At 40.0% G+C, this 16,582-nt stretch overlaps 1 protein-coding gene across 7 annotated transcripts in view; it reads right to left on the bottom strand.

Moving 5' to 3' along the window:
• ttc33 (tetratricopeptide repeat domain 33) overlaps nt 1-14,739 on the bottom strand; it is a 75,647-nt gene extending 60,908 nt beyond the window's left edge. For 3 of the 7 annotated variants that reach the window (XR_001320386.2, XM_014139283.2, XM_014139275.1), the window contains exons 1-2: nt 14,245-14,572; nt 13,930-14,148 (exon numbers count right to left, since the gene is read on the bottom strand). Coding sequence is in view for 6 of the 7 variants with exons in the window: in XM_014139283.2 (XP_013994758.1) it covers nt 13,930-14,148; nt 14,245-14,306 (281 nt within the window). In the remaining variant the exon portion in view is untranslated. The other 4 variants (XM_014139259.1, XM_014139268.2, XM_014139253.2 and 1 more) reach the window with 4 other exon arrangements.
• Between the last annotated feature and the right edge of the window lie 1,843 nt (nt 14,740-16,582).

Here is a 16,582-nt window from a genome sequence, read left to right as displayed (position 1 = left end):
GCATCTAGAGATCATTCATGTGTGGGGTTGCTTCTCAGCCAAGGGAGTGAGCTCACTCACAATTTTGCCTAAGAACACAGCCATGAATAAAGAATGGTCCCAACATATCCTCCGAGAGCAACTTCTCCCAACCATCTTGGAACAGTTTGGTGACGAACAACGCCTTTTCCAGCATGATGGAGCACCTTGCCATAAGGCAAAAGTGATAACTAAGTGGTTCGGGGAACAAAACATAGATATTTTGGGTCCATGGCCAGGAAACTCCCCAGACCTTAATCCCATTGAGAACTTGTGGTCAATCCTCAAGAGGCGGGTGGACAAACAAAAACCCACAAATTCTGACAAACTCCAAGCATTGATTATGCAAGAATGGGCTGCCATCAGTCAGGATGTGGCCCAGAAGTTAATTGACAGCATGCCAGGGCGGATTGCAGAGGTCTTGAAAAAGAAGGGTCAACACTGCAAATATTGATGCTTTGCATCAACTTCATGTAATTGTCAATAAAAGCCTTTGACACTTATGAAATTCTTGTAATTATACTTCAGTATTCCATAGTAACATCTGACAAAAATATCTAAAGACACTAAAGCAGCAAACTTTGTGGAAATGAATTTTTGGGTCACTCTCAAAACGTTTGGCCACGACTGTATATATTGTATTTTATACCATCTATTGCACCTTGCCTATGCCGCTCGGCCATCGCTCATCTATATACTTATATGTGCATATTCTCATTCACCCCTTTAGATTTGTGTGTATTAGGTAGTTGTTGGGGAATTGTTAGATTACTTGTTAGATATTACGGCACTGTCGGAACTAGAAGCACAAGTGTAACAAGTAACAATTGCTTAACACTTTGGGCTACAGTATGCTTAAGCTTAAACTCCATTGGACCAGTTAGGTTCCCTACTGGAGCAGTAGGGAGAAATGAAAACCACACAACTGAATAATTTAGGAAAATAATGCAGGCTTGTATTTTGTAAATAAAAATACTAACAAAAAAATGAATCACCTTGAGTAAATATTGATATGTGAAATTTATACAATGAGCTCAATATGAATGAAATACATCAATAGTACAATAGACTTAGATATCGGCCATATATCCTGCCAATGTTTACTATGGTTCACCCAACTCTATCCGAGGGTCTCTCAGATTTCAATGTTCAAAGTCCAATAGCAATACAATAAACATGAATCCACAGAAAAACACAACACAATTCACAAATACTGACTTATAAACCACTATGACATGGAATCAAATGTGAGTGACTGTCTATCAATAAACACTGTAAGGTGTTTAAGTGTAGCATGTGCTTATAACAATCCCGCTGCAATGTATGATGCAATGATGTCTTGCAAGAAATCCTACCACACCGTAGTATGGAAGTGCAAATTCAGTGTTATCTAAGGAAAATAAATCTTGCATGCAAATCTTCCTATCAATGTCCTGGGTTTGGATGGCTCGCCATCCTTGGTGGAACTGAATCCATACTCAAAAAACCTGACCAAATCCTGGCGTCAATCTTTCCCTCAATCCCTTCACAGCACGTTCGTATAGATAAGTGAGTGTTAATATCCAGTTCCCTCTTTTTAGTTCAGTTTTATACAACTTCTCAACGATTTGAAACTAAGTTTTTCTTTCATGGAATGGCAGTACCTCTTCACGTTCCGTTCTAGCTCTTTTTCAGCACGTTGGCGCCGACTGGTGTATAACGTGAGGTTAGGAGAGGGACTAAGAGAATATTGAGTTTTAATTGGCTCAAAATAAGCTGCTCATCATGCAGCTTCTGACAGCTGATTTGTAATAGCTGTGAACTTAAATATATCAATAGCAATATAGTATAATATGATTGGTTACTGGAATCTCACTAGTAACGATAAGTATTCAACATTAGTGGACCTGTGTTACACCAGCTTTTCACTAAACTCGCATTAACATCTGCTTACCATGTGTATGTGACCTACACAATTATTTGATTTGATTCCTGCACGTTTTTTTGGTATTGTAGCAGAATCCAGTCTTATTGGAATGATATTCATTTACACATCTAGAAGATCTTGGGTAGACAATTTGCTTTTTCACCAAATGTATATTTGTTCTACTTTGATTGTAACGTTGTGTTAGATCTTGACTCTGAACATCTGTTCAATACCCTTGTTTTCTTAGCCAAAAAATGCATATTGTTATTATGGTCCACACCTGAAGGACCATCTGCGAGAATGTGGCTTTCTCAAGCTACTGCTATCCTACCTCTAGAGAAACTTACCTTTGATTTACACCAGAAGTCTGACACATTTTGGAAAAGCTGGTCTCCACTGTGGTCCTATGTAGAAAACCTCCCATAAATGCCCCATGTTATAATTGTGATATTTGCATATTTTTTTTTATGACTGCCTTTTTGTATAATGTTTTGCTCTATCCTTATTTTATTGTACTTGGTCTGTGTGGTGCTCTTTGTTTGGTTGTCTGTGTAACCCCTGTTAAAAGAAAATAACATTCTAATAGAAGGATAATAAAAAAAAGGCCACGATCATAAGGCCAGAATTGATTACTTCCAGAAGCTGCTGCTCGCTGACATTTCAGGGAACAGGGACAAGAGCATTGATGAGGATCACAGTACATTTCCTGGATTGGTCTCAGGTTTAGATGTTTGCGTAGATCCAGTCTAGCTAAATGAGAGATCCATCCATGGCAGAGAGCTCTTCCTTTATAGAGCCATTCTTCACAGGCCCTGGCACCAGTCTGCTGGGAGCCTCGACCGCTGGCACTAGTCTGCTGGGAACACCGACCACTAGCACCAGTCTGCTGAGAGTCTAGACCCCTGTCTGCGTCACTCACAGGCCCTGGCACCAGTCTGCTGGGAGCCTGAATCCCTGCCTGCGTCACTTACAGGCACTCCTGCAGCGGTTCCAAAATGGCAGTTCCAAAATGGGTCCCAGCCAAAGGGAATATCAGAACAGTCAGAGTGACTGTGTGTGTGTGTCTGGCCAGCATGTTGATGGAGGATTACTCTGCAGCATCTGGGCTTGAGCTTGTCAAACAACCTGATTAGTGAATGTCCGATCTCATGGAACATTGCCTTGACATGGACGCACACTAGCGATGCACATATTGGTCAATTTTGCTGCTGACTAACCGACCCTCATTAACCGGTCAATAAACGGTAAAAAAAAATGCCCAAACAGTAAAATGACATGATCAACAGAAAATACTATGCATGCATACAAGTAACAGACATATCTCATTAACCTGTTGGGGCTAGGGGGCAGTATTTTCACGGCTGGATAAAAAAACGTACCCGATTTAATCTGGTTACTAATCCTACCCAGTAACTAGAATATGCATATACTTATTATATATGGATAGAAAACACCCTAAAGTTTCTAAAACTGTTTGAATGGTGTCTGTGAGTATAACAGAACTCATTTGGCAGGCAAAACCCTGAGACATTTTCTGACAGGAAGTGGATACCTGATGTGTTGAATTACCTTTAAGCCTATGCCATTGAAACACACAGGGGTTGATTAATGTTTTGGCACTTCCTATTGCTTCCACTAGATGTCACCAGCCTTTACAAAGTGTTTTGAGTCTTTTACTGTGAGATCTGACCGAACAAGAGCCATGGAACGGTGATGGCCGATTAGACTCTGGCGCGAGTTCATGTTGGGTACCCTCGTTCCAATACGTTATAAAAGAGAATGCATTCGTCCACCTTGAATATTATTCATGTTCTGGTTAAAAAAGGCCCTAATGATTTATGCTATACAACGTTTGACATGTTTGAACGAACATAAATATATTTTTTCCCCTCGTTCATGAAGTTAAGTCCGGCGGGCTTAGATCATGTGCTAACAAGACGGAGATTTTTGGACATAAATGATGAGCTTTTTTGAACAAAACTACATTCGTTATGGACCTGTGATACCTGGAAGTGACATCTGATGAAGAGAATCAAAGGTAATGGATTATTTACATAGTATTTTCGATTTTAGATCTCCCCAACATGGCGGCTAGTCTGTATCGCAACGCGTATTTTTCTGGGCGCAGTGCTCAGATTATTGCAAAGTGTGATTTCCCAGTAAGGTTATTTTTAAATCTGGCAAGTTGATTGCGTTCAAGAGATGTAAATCTATAATTCTTTAAATGACAATATAATATTTTACCAATGTTTTCTCATTTTAATTATTTAATTTGTGGTGCTGACTTGACTGCCGGTTATTGGAGGGAAACGATTTCCTCAACATCAATGCCATAGTAAACGCTGTTTTTGGATATAAATATGAACTTGATAGAACTAAAAATGCATGCATTGTCTAACATAATGTCCTAGGAGTGTCATCTGATGGAGATTGTAAAAGGTTAGTGCATCATTTTAGCTGGTTTTATGGTTTTGGTGACCCTGTCTTTGAATTGACAAAACATTACACACAGCTATTGTCAATGTACTCTCCTAACATAATCTAACTTTATGCTTTCGCCGTAAAACCTTTTTGAAATCGGACAACGTGGTTAGATTAAGGAGATGTTTATCTTTCAAAGGGTGTAAGATAAATGTATGTTTGAAAAATTTGAATTTTGACATTTATTTGGTTTCAAATTTGCCGCTCTTGAAATGCACCTGCTGTTGATGGAGTGCACCACGGGGGGGACGCTAGCGTCCCACCTAGCCCATAGAGGTTAAGAGCTTAAAGGGTAGGAAGCATAAACTTAATCAAATGTAACATATGGATTTGCATTAGAACACGCATCAAAACTCCCAATGCAAAGTTACCTCACATTTGTGTTATTCCAGTTATTACGTAAAACTATTGACAAAAAAACATTTGCAGGGTGTTAGGTAATATGGAGGACACGTCAAACCAGCCTATTTCCTACAATGAAAACGCCAAATTGTCCCAAATTTAACCAAATTGTTTGAACTCATGACTACTGGTTTCAATAACATTTTTTGCCAACTTACAAGGAAATACTTTATAAATACATTTTACAAATCAGCTTGCAAGGTTGCTAGCCAACTAGCCTGTAACGTTAGCTCTACTGGCCTGCTAACCTTACGTATGCGCAGCGAGAGTCAGCCAGTTGCTATCAACACCTAAGTCACAGCTAAATGAAAGTAAACCAAAACGGTTTTGGAAATACAGTACCAGTAAAAAGTTTGAACAAACCTAATCATTCCATTTTTTTTTTATTTTTTTTTACAATTTTCTACATTGTAGAGCAATAGTGAAGACATCAAAACTATGAAATAACACATATGGAATCATGTAGTAGCCAAAAAGGTGTTGATTCTTCAAAGTAGCCACCCTTTGACTTGATGACAGCTTTGCACTCTCTTGGCATTCTCTCAACCAGCTTCACCTGGAATGCTTTTCCAAGTGTTCCCACATATGCTGAGCACTTGTTGACTGCTTTTCCTTCACTCTGTGGTCTAACTCATCCCAAACCCTCTCAATTTGGTTGAGGTCGGGGGATTGTGGAGGCCAGGTCATCTGATGCAGCACTCCATCACTCTCCTTCTTGGTCAAATAGCCCTTACACAGCCTGGAGGTGTGTTGGGTCATTGTCCTGTTGAAAAACAAATGTTAGTCCCACTAAGCGCAAACCAGATGCGATGGCGTACGCTGCAGAATGCTGTAGTAGCCATGCTGGTCAAGTGTGCCTTGAATTCTAAATAAATCACAGACAGTGTCACCCGCAAAGCATCCCCACACCATAACACCTCCTCCTCCATGCTTCACGGTGGTAACCACACATGCGGAGATCATCTGTTCACCTACTCTGCGTCTCACAAAGACACGGCGGTTAGAACCAGAAATCTCAAAATTGAACACATCAGACCAAAGAACACATTTCCACCATTCTAATGTCCATTGATCGTGTTTCTTGGCCCAAGCAATTCTCTTCTTCTTATTGGTGTCCTTTAATAGTGGTTTCTTTGCAGCAATTTGACCATGAAGGCCTGATTCATACAGTCTCCTCTGAACAGTTGATGTTGAGATGTGTCTTATGTCTGAAGCATTCCTTTGGGCTGCAATTTCTGAGGCTGGTAACTTTAATTAACTTATCCTCTGCAGCAGAAGTAACTCTCGGTCTTCCTTTCCTGTGGCGGTCCTCATGAGAGCCAGTTTCATTATAGCACTTGGAGGTTTTTGCGACTGCACTTGAAGAAACTTTCAAAGTTCTTGACATTTTCCGGATTGACTGACCTTAATGTCTTAAAGTAATGATGGACTGTCATTTCTCTTTGCTTATTTGAGCTGTTCTTGCAAAAATATGGACTTGGTCTTTTACCAAATAGGGCTATCTTCTGTTTATCACCCCTACCTTGTCACAACACAACTGATTGGCTCAAACACATTAAGAAGGAAACTAATTACACAAATTAACTTTTAACAAGGCACACCTGTTAATTGAAATGCATTCAAGGCGACTACCTCATGAACCTGGTTGAGAGAATGCCACGAGTGTGCAAAGCTGTCATCAAGGCAAAGGGTGGCTACTTCGAAGAATCTCAAATATAAAATATATTTTGATTTGTTTAACACTTTTTTGGTTACTACATGATTTCATGTGTGTTATTTCATAGTTTTGACTATTTCATAGTCTTCACTATTATTCTACAATGCAGAACACAGTAAAACATCAATTAAAACCCTTGAATGAGTGGGTGTCCCCAAACTTCCCCAAACTGGTACTGTATTTCATGCCACCCATTCTAAAACTGACTGCAGCGCTTTGTTAAGTGTTGCAGTGATTTCACTTGCTGTGGTAGTTGATGTGTAGCGTTGAGCCATCAGCCTACATAGACACACAGGCCTTACTCAGAGCCAGTGGTAGGTCAATAGTAAAGATTGAAAAAAGTAGGGGGCCTAGACAGCTGCCCTGGGGAATCCCTGACTATCTGGATTATGTTAGAGAGGCTTCCATTAACGAACACCCTCTCTCGATCCACAATATAGCAGAGGACGTAAAGCCATAATACATTAGTTTTTCTAGAAGCAGATTATGATCGATAATGTCAAAAGCCGTACTGAAGTCTAAGAAAACAGCCCCCAGTCTTTTTATTATCAATTTCTCTCAACAAATCAGTCATTTGTGTAAGTCCCATACATGTTAAACACCCTTCCCTATAAGCGTGTTGAAAAACTGTCATTCGTTTACTGTGAAATAGTATTGTATCTGGTAAAACACAATTTTCTCCAAAAGTTTACTAAGGGTTGGTAACAGGTTGATTGTTCGGCTGTTTGAACCAGTAAAGGGTGCATTGCCAATCTTGGGAGCAGAATTACTTTTGCTTCACTCCAGGCATGAGGGCACTAGTTTGTGATTTTTTTAGGTCGTTTCGGTTCAATGATTAAAAATAACAAAAACACACTATTTTCAATTTCGGTTGTGATTATTTTAAACATTAAATGCACTATACATTATGTGGGTTGGATGCTGTAACAACACAGAATACATTTTTTTTTTAAGTCCCATGATGGCAGTTACTGCCCATTATGCTTATCACTTATTAACATTACTTTAATAAAATATTTCAGTTGTCTATATTAAATTTGTTGTATTTGATGACTTTATTATTTCATTCTAAAGTCATCATCTCTACAGAGCTGCTGCCTATGTTGTCTGACAAAAATCACTATTTCAGTACTTCTTCAAAGTAAATAAGGCATACTTTTATGACCGCTGAATACCAATTGTCTATGAATCACTTAGATCATGTATTTTCTGGTAAAAATACCTCGTTGATAGCACATTCTTCTGGTCTCTAACGTAGCAGGCATAAAAGAAACACATACCGTACTCGTAACTGTGCAATGGATTATGCTCATTGTTGTTAATTATCACGTTTTCTGCACTAAACTATGTAGAACATTGGCCTGCTGGAAACTACAACTCCCTAGTACATTGCACAGTTCAAGCTGGATCTGATTTATATCTAGAGAAACTGCAGTAAAATGTGTGCATTAAGCACACAGAAATTATTATTTATTTTAATAATTGAATTCAAATAACTGAAAAAAATGGAACTGAAATAATTGAACCAATGTCAGTCAATTAGTTGTTGAAAAAACTATTAATCCCTCAGCACTAGAGCGGGCACACTTTCCTGTGCTTTACAGTAATTTTCCATCCAAGTTGTCAGACCCAGGTGGCTTGTCATTTTTTTATAAAAAAAGAGTCTATCATCTCTTCCACACTCACTTTACAGAATAAAACATTACAATGCTTGGCCTTTCATAATTGTGTCAGTTATGTATGGGTGTGTAGGATCAGAATTTGTTGTAGGCATGTCATGCCTAAATTTGCTAATCTTGCCAATGAAAAAAATAATTAAAGTAGTTGGCAACGTTAGCCAGCTGGAACTAGCTAGGTAGCACCGATTCTCCATATAAAGTTGAGAAATAGTGCATTGTGGGTAGTTCCAAAGATATCCGGAAATAAGTTAGTAAATACGAAAAAAAACGCTAAAACATAACTTATTTTGTAGTTAAAGGTAACCAGATCATGACTACAACTAAGTTACTGAGTCTTTGACCACAGTGTGTTGTTACTTTGGAAGTAAAAACTAAAATCATGCTTCCTACCCTTTAATGAAAGCATGCAACAATAGCAAGCCTTTCGTCTTACAGTCAAAGCGGTATAAACTATTATTGAACATGCAACTCCAGTAATGAAGCAGCTAATTAAACATTTTCAAACGTGTCAAAAATCCATTTGTGGGAAAACACAGTTCTAATGAGCCTACCTATTGCGAGCGGTTCCATATATGACAGAGATAAAAAAATCTCCTTTAGAAACTTAGAAAGAAGGTGAATCTAATAGCAACTAGGATGGGTTGTTAATATGACTAGGATTGGGACTTTGGCTTCTGGGCAATAAAAGTTTATATGAAAATCAATATAATAGGAGAGAAACGCTGGTCTTTATAAAATAATTGCCTCCACGTTTCTATGGTTGGATTTTGGCTACTTTGAAGCAACGTAAGACAGGCCTCATTATTTGAAGTAATGTAAAATGTTTAGGTTTCAAACAGTTTTACTGCCTCAAGCTCACATTGCAAAGTGGTGCGTGATGAGCTGAAGCCTGCCTCCCTACCATTGCCTATAGCCTATGCACTCGAATGACAAAAGAATAAATATTATCTCTTTATAAATCAGTACAATGAACAGTTTAAACACGATTGGATTTAGAATTGTTATTTATTGAGCAATGACGGCTAATAAAAATCTAATAAAAATGAGGAGCTGCTCACCATGACAGGTGATAGCCTAGTTTGAGGAGCAGAATAGCCTATGTATGCTGTGCGTGTGTGATAAATATATTGAACAAAAATCTAAACGCAACATGTAAAGTGTTAGTCCCATATTTCATGAACTGAAATAAAAGATCAGATATTTTCCATACGCACAAAAAGCTTATTTCTCTCAAAATCTGTGCACAAATTTGTTTACATCCTTGTTAGTGAGCATTTCTCCTTTGCCAAGATAGTCCATCCACCTGACAGGTGTGGCATATCAAGAATCTGATTAAACAGCATGATCATTAAACAGGTGCACCTTGTGCTGGGAACAATAAAAGGCAACTAAAATGTGCAGTGGTCACAACACAATGCCACATATGTCTCAAGTTTTGAGGGAGCGTGCAAATGGCATGCTGACTGCAGGCATGTCCACCAGAGCTGTTGCCAGAGAATTGAATGTTCATTTCTCTATCATAAGCCTCTTCCAATGTCGTTTTAGAGAATTTGGCAGTATGTCCAACCGGCCTCACAATCGCACACCACATGTTACCCCATCAGCCTAAGACCTCTACACACGGCTTCTTCACCTGCGGGATCGTCTGACAGCTGATGAAACTGTGGGTTTGTACAACCGAAGAATTTCTGCACAAATGGTCAGAAACTGTCTCCGGGAAGTTCATCTGTGTGCTCATCGTCCTCACAAGGGTCTTGGCCTGACGGCAGTTCGGCGTCGTAACCGACTTCAGTGGGGAAATACTCATCTTTGATGGCTACTGGCACACTGGAGAAGCGTGCTATTTACGGATGAATCCAGGTTTCAACTGTACTGGGCAGATGGCAGACAGTGTGTATGGCGTCGTTGTGAACAGAGTGCCCCATGGTGTTGGTGAGGTTATGGGCAGGTATAAGCTACGGACAACGAACACAATTGCATTTTATCGATGGCAATATGAATGCACAGAGATATCGTGATGAGATCCTGAGGCCCATTGGCGAACCATTCATCCGCCGTCATCACCTCATTTTTCAGCATGACAATGCACTACCCCATGTCGCAAGAATCTGTACACAATTGCTGGAAGCTGAAAATGTCCCAGTTCTTCCATGGCCTGCATACTCACCAGACATGTCACCCATTGAGTGCGACAGTGTAGGTTCCGTCCCTCTCTTCGCCCCAACCTGGGCTCGAACCAGGGACCCTTGCACACATCAACAACTGACACCCCACGAAGCATTGTTACCCATCGCGCCACAAAAGCAGCGGCCCTTGCAACGCAAGGAGAAACCCTACTTCAAGTCTCAGAGCGAGTGACGTCGCTGATTGAAATGCTATTAGCGCGCACCACCGCTAACTAACTAGCCATTTCACATCGGTTACATGAGCATGTATGGGATGCTCTGAATCAACGTGTATGACAGTGTGTTTCAGTTCCCGCCCATACCCAGCAACTACCCATTGAAGAGTGGGACACAATTCCACAGGCCACAACCAACAGCCTGATAAACGGAGATGTCACGCTGCATGAGGCAAATGGTGGTCACACCAGATACCGACTGGTTTTTTGATCCACAAGTGTAAGATGCATGATGACCAGCGAAAATACACGTGCCAATTTACTTCCACTGCAATATGCAAATTAACCTATATACTGATAAGCATGACCGGTCAAATGTGACTTGTTTCAGGAAACTAGGCGTATGTCACGCGTCACTACTTCACAGGAGAGGCATTTGAATGTAAACATCTATTTTTTATCAAAATGCATTTTTTGGGCAGAAATGCCTTCTGGAACATGTGAACTTTCATGTGCCTTAATAACAAACGTGTAAATCATCTGTAAATATGAATACAATTGTAAAAATTATGAGCATAGTTGGTTTAGCCACAGAAAAAGAAAGGAACCTTCCCGCTAGCCATGATTGGCTGAGATAATGGATGGAGAGATGAGAGATGAGTTCGGATTGGTCTGCCACGTAGCACGCTTCTGTCTATAACATGAGCTGCTCAGTATTTGTAAGTAATTCTTTCTAACGCAGCTATTTTTTAAAGATATCACGAAGAACTGCAAAAGTGTTGCTCTCCTCTTTCTGGAGGGCAGAGTTTTGAAATCAGTGGAATGCCCGGTGAAAGCAGAGTATGAGAGCCAAGGAGAAAATTCTGGCATTGTACAAAACACCTGTCTTTTCAAACTAGGCCAACGAGACAGTGTCCAAGTTCTAAAATACTCAGGTAGAATGCCCTGCTTTTATTTTGTCACACTCACAACCATAAGTTATTTTCTGTAACTAGCTCGCCATTAACTTGTAAATAACGATCTTGTTGTGAGTTTATTTTCCTGTAATAATAAACACAAATTAGCTCAAGTTATTTGAACTGACTAGCCAGCTAACTTAATGTTAGCTAACAAGCTAGAAACGAACCAAAACATTGCTTAGAAAGTTGCTTTTAGTTGCCTGGTTTGCTAGATTGACATATGCTCCTGAGCGGCACAGCGGTCTAAGGCACTGCATCTCTGTGCAAGACGCATCACTACAGTCCCTGGTTCGAATCCAGGCTGTATCACATCCGGCCGTGATTTGGAGTTGGGGCACAATTGGCCCAGCGTTGTCCGGGTTTGGCCGTCATTGTAAATAAGAATTTTTTCTTAACTGACTTGCCTAGTTAAAAAAAAAAAAAAAGATGCTAAATTCATTTTTAAACGGATGGGTTTATTGGTGTCAGACGACAATAGAATGTTCATGATGTCACTGCGACAACTGTCTATAGACATGCATAGTCTTTAGTTTTGAAATCTTTGGTTGTTTATTACACGCGAATCCTTAAAGAAATGGGTGGGGCTCAGGCTTAAGAGAGTGTTAAAACCTGACTGTCTGGGAACCTGGTCAACAGCCAGTGGAATCGCGTCGCGTGAAATACAAATACCTCATAAATGCTATAACTTCAATTTCTCAAACATATGACTATTTTACACCATTTTATAGATACACCTCTCCTGAATCGAACCACGTTGTCCGATTTCAAAAAGGCTTTATAGCAAAAGCAAAACATTAGATTATGTTAGGAGAGTACCCAGCCAAAAATAATCACACTGCCATTTTCAAAGCAACTGGCATGCATCACAAATACCCAAAACACAGCTAAATTCAGCACTAACCTTTGACAATCTTCATCAGATGACACTCCTAGGACATCATGTTACACAATACATGCATTTTTTGTTCGATAAAGTTCATATTTATATATAAAAACAGCATTTTACATCGGCGCGTGACGTTCAGAAAATATTTTCCCTCAAATGCTTCCGGTGAATCAGGGCTACAATTTTCAAAATTACTATTCGAAAACATTGTTAAAATGTAATATTGTCATTCAAAGAATTATAGATTAACATCACGTGAATGCAACCGCATTGCCAGATTTAAAAATAACTTTACTGGGAAATCACACTTTGCAATAAACGAGGTCCTATGTTCAGAAAAATAGGCTAGGCGATACAGGTTAGCGCCATCTTGGAACCATCTAAAATCAAATATACTATTGTAAATATTCCCTTACCTTTGATTATCTTCATCAGAAGGCACTTCCAGGGATCCCAGGTCCACAACAAATGTAGTTTTGTTCGAAAAAGTTAATAATTTATGTCCCAATAGCTCCTTCTTGTTAGCGCATTCCGAAGGCTACTCATAATGTACGAGGCGCACGGGACTTGTCACGAATGTGCAAAAAAATATATATTTACGTTTGTTCAAACATGTCAAACGTTGTATAACATAAATCTTTAGGGCCTTTTTCAATCAGAGCTTCAATAATATTAAAGGCGGACGATTGCATTGTCTTACTAAATGTTTCTGAATGAAAGGGTACACATGTGCGCCCGCGTCATAGTAGTAATGGCCCTCCCTCTATGACCAACTTTCCAAGCCTCTCTTTCGGTCAGTTTTTACCGGAGAAGACTCAAACCACTTTGTAAAGACTGTTGACATCTAGTGGAAGCCTTAAGAAGTGCTAAATGAATCCTAACTCACGGTGTGTTTCATAGGCAACGTGTTGAAGGTGATTCCACAAATCAGATTTCCACTTCCTGCATGGAATCTTCTCAGGTTTTGGCCTGCCATATGAGTTCTGTTATACTCACATACACCATTCAAACAGTTTTAGAAACTTTAGAGTGTTTTCTATCCAAATATACTAATTATATGCATATTCTAGTTACTGGGCAGGAGTAGTAACCAGATTAAATCGGGTACGTTTTTTATCCGACCTTGCAAATACTGCCCCCTAGCCCCAACAGGTTTGAAAAGCAGAATTACTTTCCCATTAATCATCAGCTGTAGTGTATGATATACCATTTTCTAGCTCTAAGTCTCTACTTTTATCCAATGTAAAAAATAAAAAAAATATTTCAAATTTTGCTACATAAGACCGATTTGAGCCGGTTGGTCACAAATTTATTTTCAGTAGCTAACCGATTAATATCCCTAACACCAGTTTCTGTCCATCCCTCTCTGGGTCCTATGATGTCCCGCACTAGGTTTTGTTGCAGTTAGGATGAGATGCAGCCCATGGCTTACATTAAAAGACACGTCCACAAAGTGTGCCATTATACCTATCTTGAGTTGGTACTCTTGCCAAAAATGAAACAAGTCCATCAGGACCATGGACAAAGCCGTCACCCTCACCTGCCCTCTTGTGCCAGCACCGTCCCCTCCTCCTTCAGCCTGTTTCCCTTCGCAGCGCAGTCCTCCAGGAGGACTTCACGGCGCCGCTTGATAGCATGTAGCCAGTCCACCTCGTCCACTCCATCCTCCTCTGGCTTCTCCGCCGCGGCTTCAAACTGCTGCACCGCTGCCTTGCACACCCGCTCGCCCACTTTCCTCTTCCAGCCGAACGAAGCCATCCTGTACAGAAATGACAGTACATTTGCTGTTGGCTTGTGAAACCTCAGCACACAAATAGCTCGCTACTACTTCTAACATACACTTGAGACTTGTAACCTGAAATTTGGGATGCCAGTCAGGTTTCTTGACGTTGAATTAGGTAGGTAGCTAGCAAGCATGTACGTTGAAAGGGAAGGGCTATACGGATACTCTTACGTGCAAACCAACTAGCCACAATCTCAATCTGACCATTACCTTAACTTCAACCAAACCATTAACCCTGACCCTAACCTAGCTAATTTGAACAAATTCTGAAAATAACGTTAAATATCTGTTTGCACGTCAGGAGTGCCATAAGCTAGCATGCTAACGTTAGCTAGCTATACGCAAGCTAGCAAATAGGTACAAGCGCTAACGTTTGTTAACCTGGATAACTGTAACTAATTCTTTACCAAATGCAATTGATTTAACATGTGGCTGGATATATTTGGTTAAAACGCAGTTACCTATGTTGCTGTTGCTATTGCTACGCTTTCAACTTTCTAATTAACCCGGAAGCTCTTGTGATTGTAAACACAAATGTAAAGGGACAGTACGGATATTTTGACGTCATTTGTAAGGTGTATGATAGGAACAGCACAGCTATTTCGAAAAGTCTGGTCTAGATATGTGTTTGGCAGTCTTCCTCTTTTGTCAGTTATAAGTAGATAGCGCTGCTTTTCAAACATACATCTGTAGTTGTAGACATGGAATCACTGGCCACTTTTTAATAATGGAACACTAGGCACTTTGTTTACATATTGCTTTACTCATCTCATATGTACAGTTGAAGTCGGACTTTTACATTTAAACTTAGTTTTTCACAATTCCTGACATTTAATCCTAGTAACAATTCCCTGTCTTAGGTCAGTTATGATCACCACTTTATTTTAAGAATGAAATGTCAGAATAATAGTAGAGAGAATGATTTAGATCAGCTTTTATTTCTTTCGTCACATTCCCAGTGGGTCAGAAGTTTACATACACTCAATTAGTATTTGGTAGCATTGCTTTTAAATTGTTTAACTTGGGTCAAACGTTTTGGGTAGTCTTCCACAAGCTTGCCACAATAAATTGGGTGAATTTTGGCCCATTCCTCCAGACAGAGCTGGTGTAACTGAGTCAGGTTTGTAGGCCTCCTTGCTCGCACACGCTTTTTCAGTTCTGCCCACACATTTTCTGTCGGATTGAGGTCAGGGCTTTGTGATGGCCACTCCAATACCTTGACGTTGTTGTCCTTCAGCCATTTTGCCACAACTTTGCAAGTATGCTTGGGGTCATTGTCCTTTTGGAAGACCCATTTGCGACCAAGCTTTAACTTCCTGACTGATGTCTTGAGATGTTGCTTCAAAATATCCACATAATTCTCCTCCCTCATGATGCCATCCATTTTGTGAAGTGCACCAGTCCCTCCTGCAGCAAAGCACCCCCCACAACATGATGCTGCCACCCCCGTGCTTCACGGTTGGGATGGTGTTATTCGGCTTGCAAGCCTCCCCCTTTTTCCTCCAAACATAACAATGGTCATTATGGCCAAACAGTTCTATTTTTGTTTCATCAGACCAGAGGACATTTCTCCAAAAAGTACGATCTTTGTCCCCATGTGCAGTTGCAAACCGTAGTCTGACTTTTTTAATGGAGGTTTTGGAGCAGTGGCTTCTTCCTTGCTGAGCGGCCTTTCAGGTTATGTCGTATGGGACTCGTTTTACTGTGGATATAGATACTTTTGTACCCCTTTCTTCACAAGGTCCTTTGCTGTTGTTCTGTGATTGATTTGCACTTTTAGGACCAAAGTACGTTCATCTCTAGGAGACAGAACGCATCACCTTCCTGAGCGGTATGACGGCTGTGTGGTCCCATGGTGTTTATAGATGACCGTGGTACCTTCGGGCGTTTGGAAAAAACATTTCTGGAGGTTGATTTCGTTTGATTTTCCATGATGTCAAGCAGAGGCACTGAGGTTGGAGGTAGGCCTTGAAATACATCCACAGCTACACCTCCAATTGACTCAAATGATGTCAATTAGCAAATCAGAAGATTCTAAAGCCATGGCATAATTTTCAGAAATTTTCCAAGTTGTTTAAAGGCACAGTCAACTTAGTGTCTGTAAACTTCTGACCCACTGGAATTGTGATACAGTGAATTATAAGTGAAATAATCTGTCTGTAAACAACTGTTGGAAAAACGACTTGTGTCATGCCCAAAGTAGATGTCCTAACCGACTTGCCAAAACGATAGTTTGTTAACAAGACATTTGTGGAGTGGTTGAAAAACGAGTTTTAATGACTCCAACCTAAGTATGTAAACTTCCAACTTCAACTGTATTTACTGTATTCTGCTTTACTCATCTCAAATGTATATACTATTTTCTATTCTACTTTGAAGTCAATGCCACTACGACATTGCTCGTCCTAAT

This window comes from Salmo salar, chromosome ssa01, assembly GCF_905237065.1.
Source record: "Salmo salar chromosome ssa01, Ssal_v3.1, whole genome shotgun sequence".
NCBI classification, from domain to species: Eukaryota; Metazoa; Chordata; class Actinopteri; order Salmoniformes; family Salmonidae; genus Salmo; species Salmo salar.
This window is presented reverse-complemented; position numbering and strand designations above follow the sequence as displayed.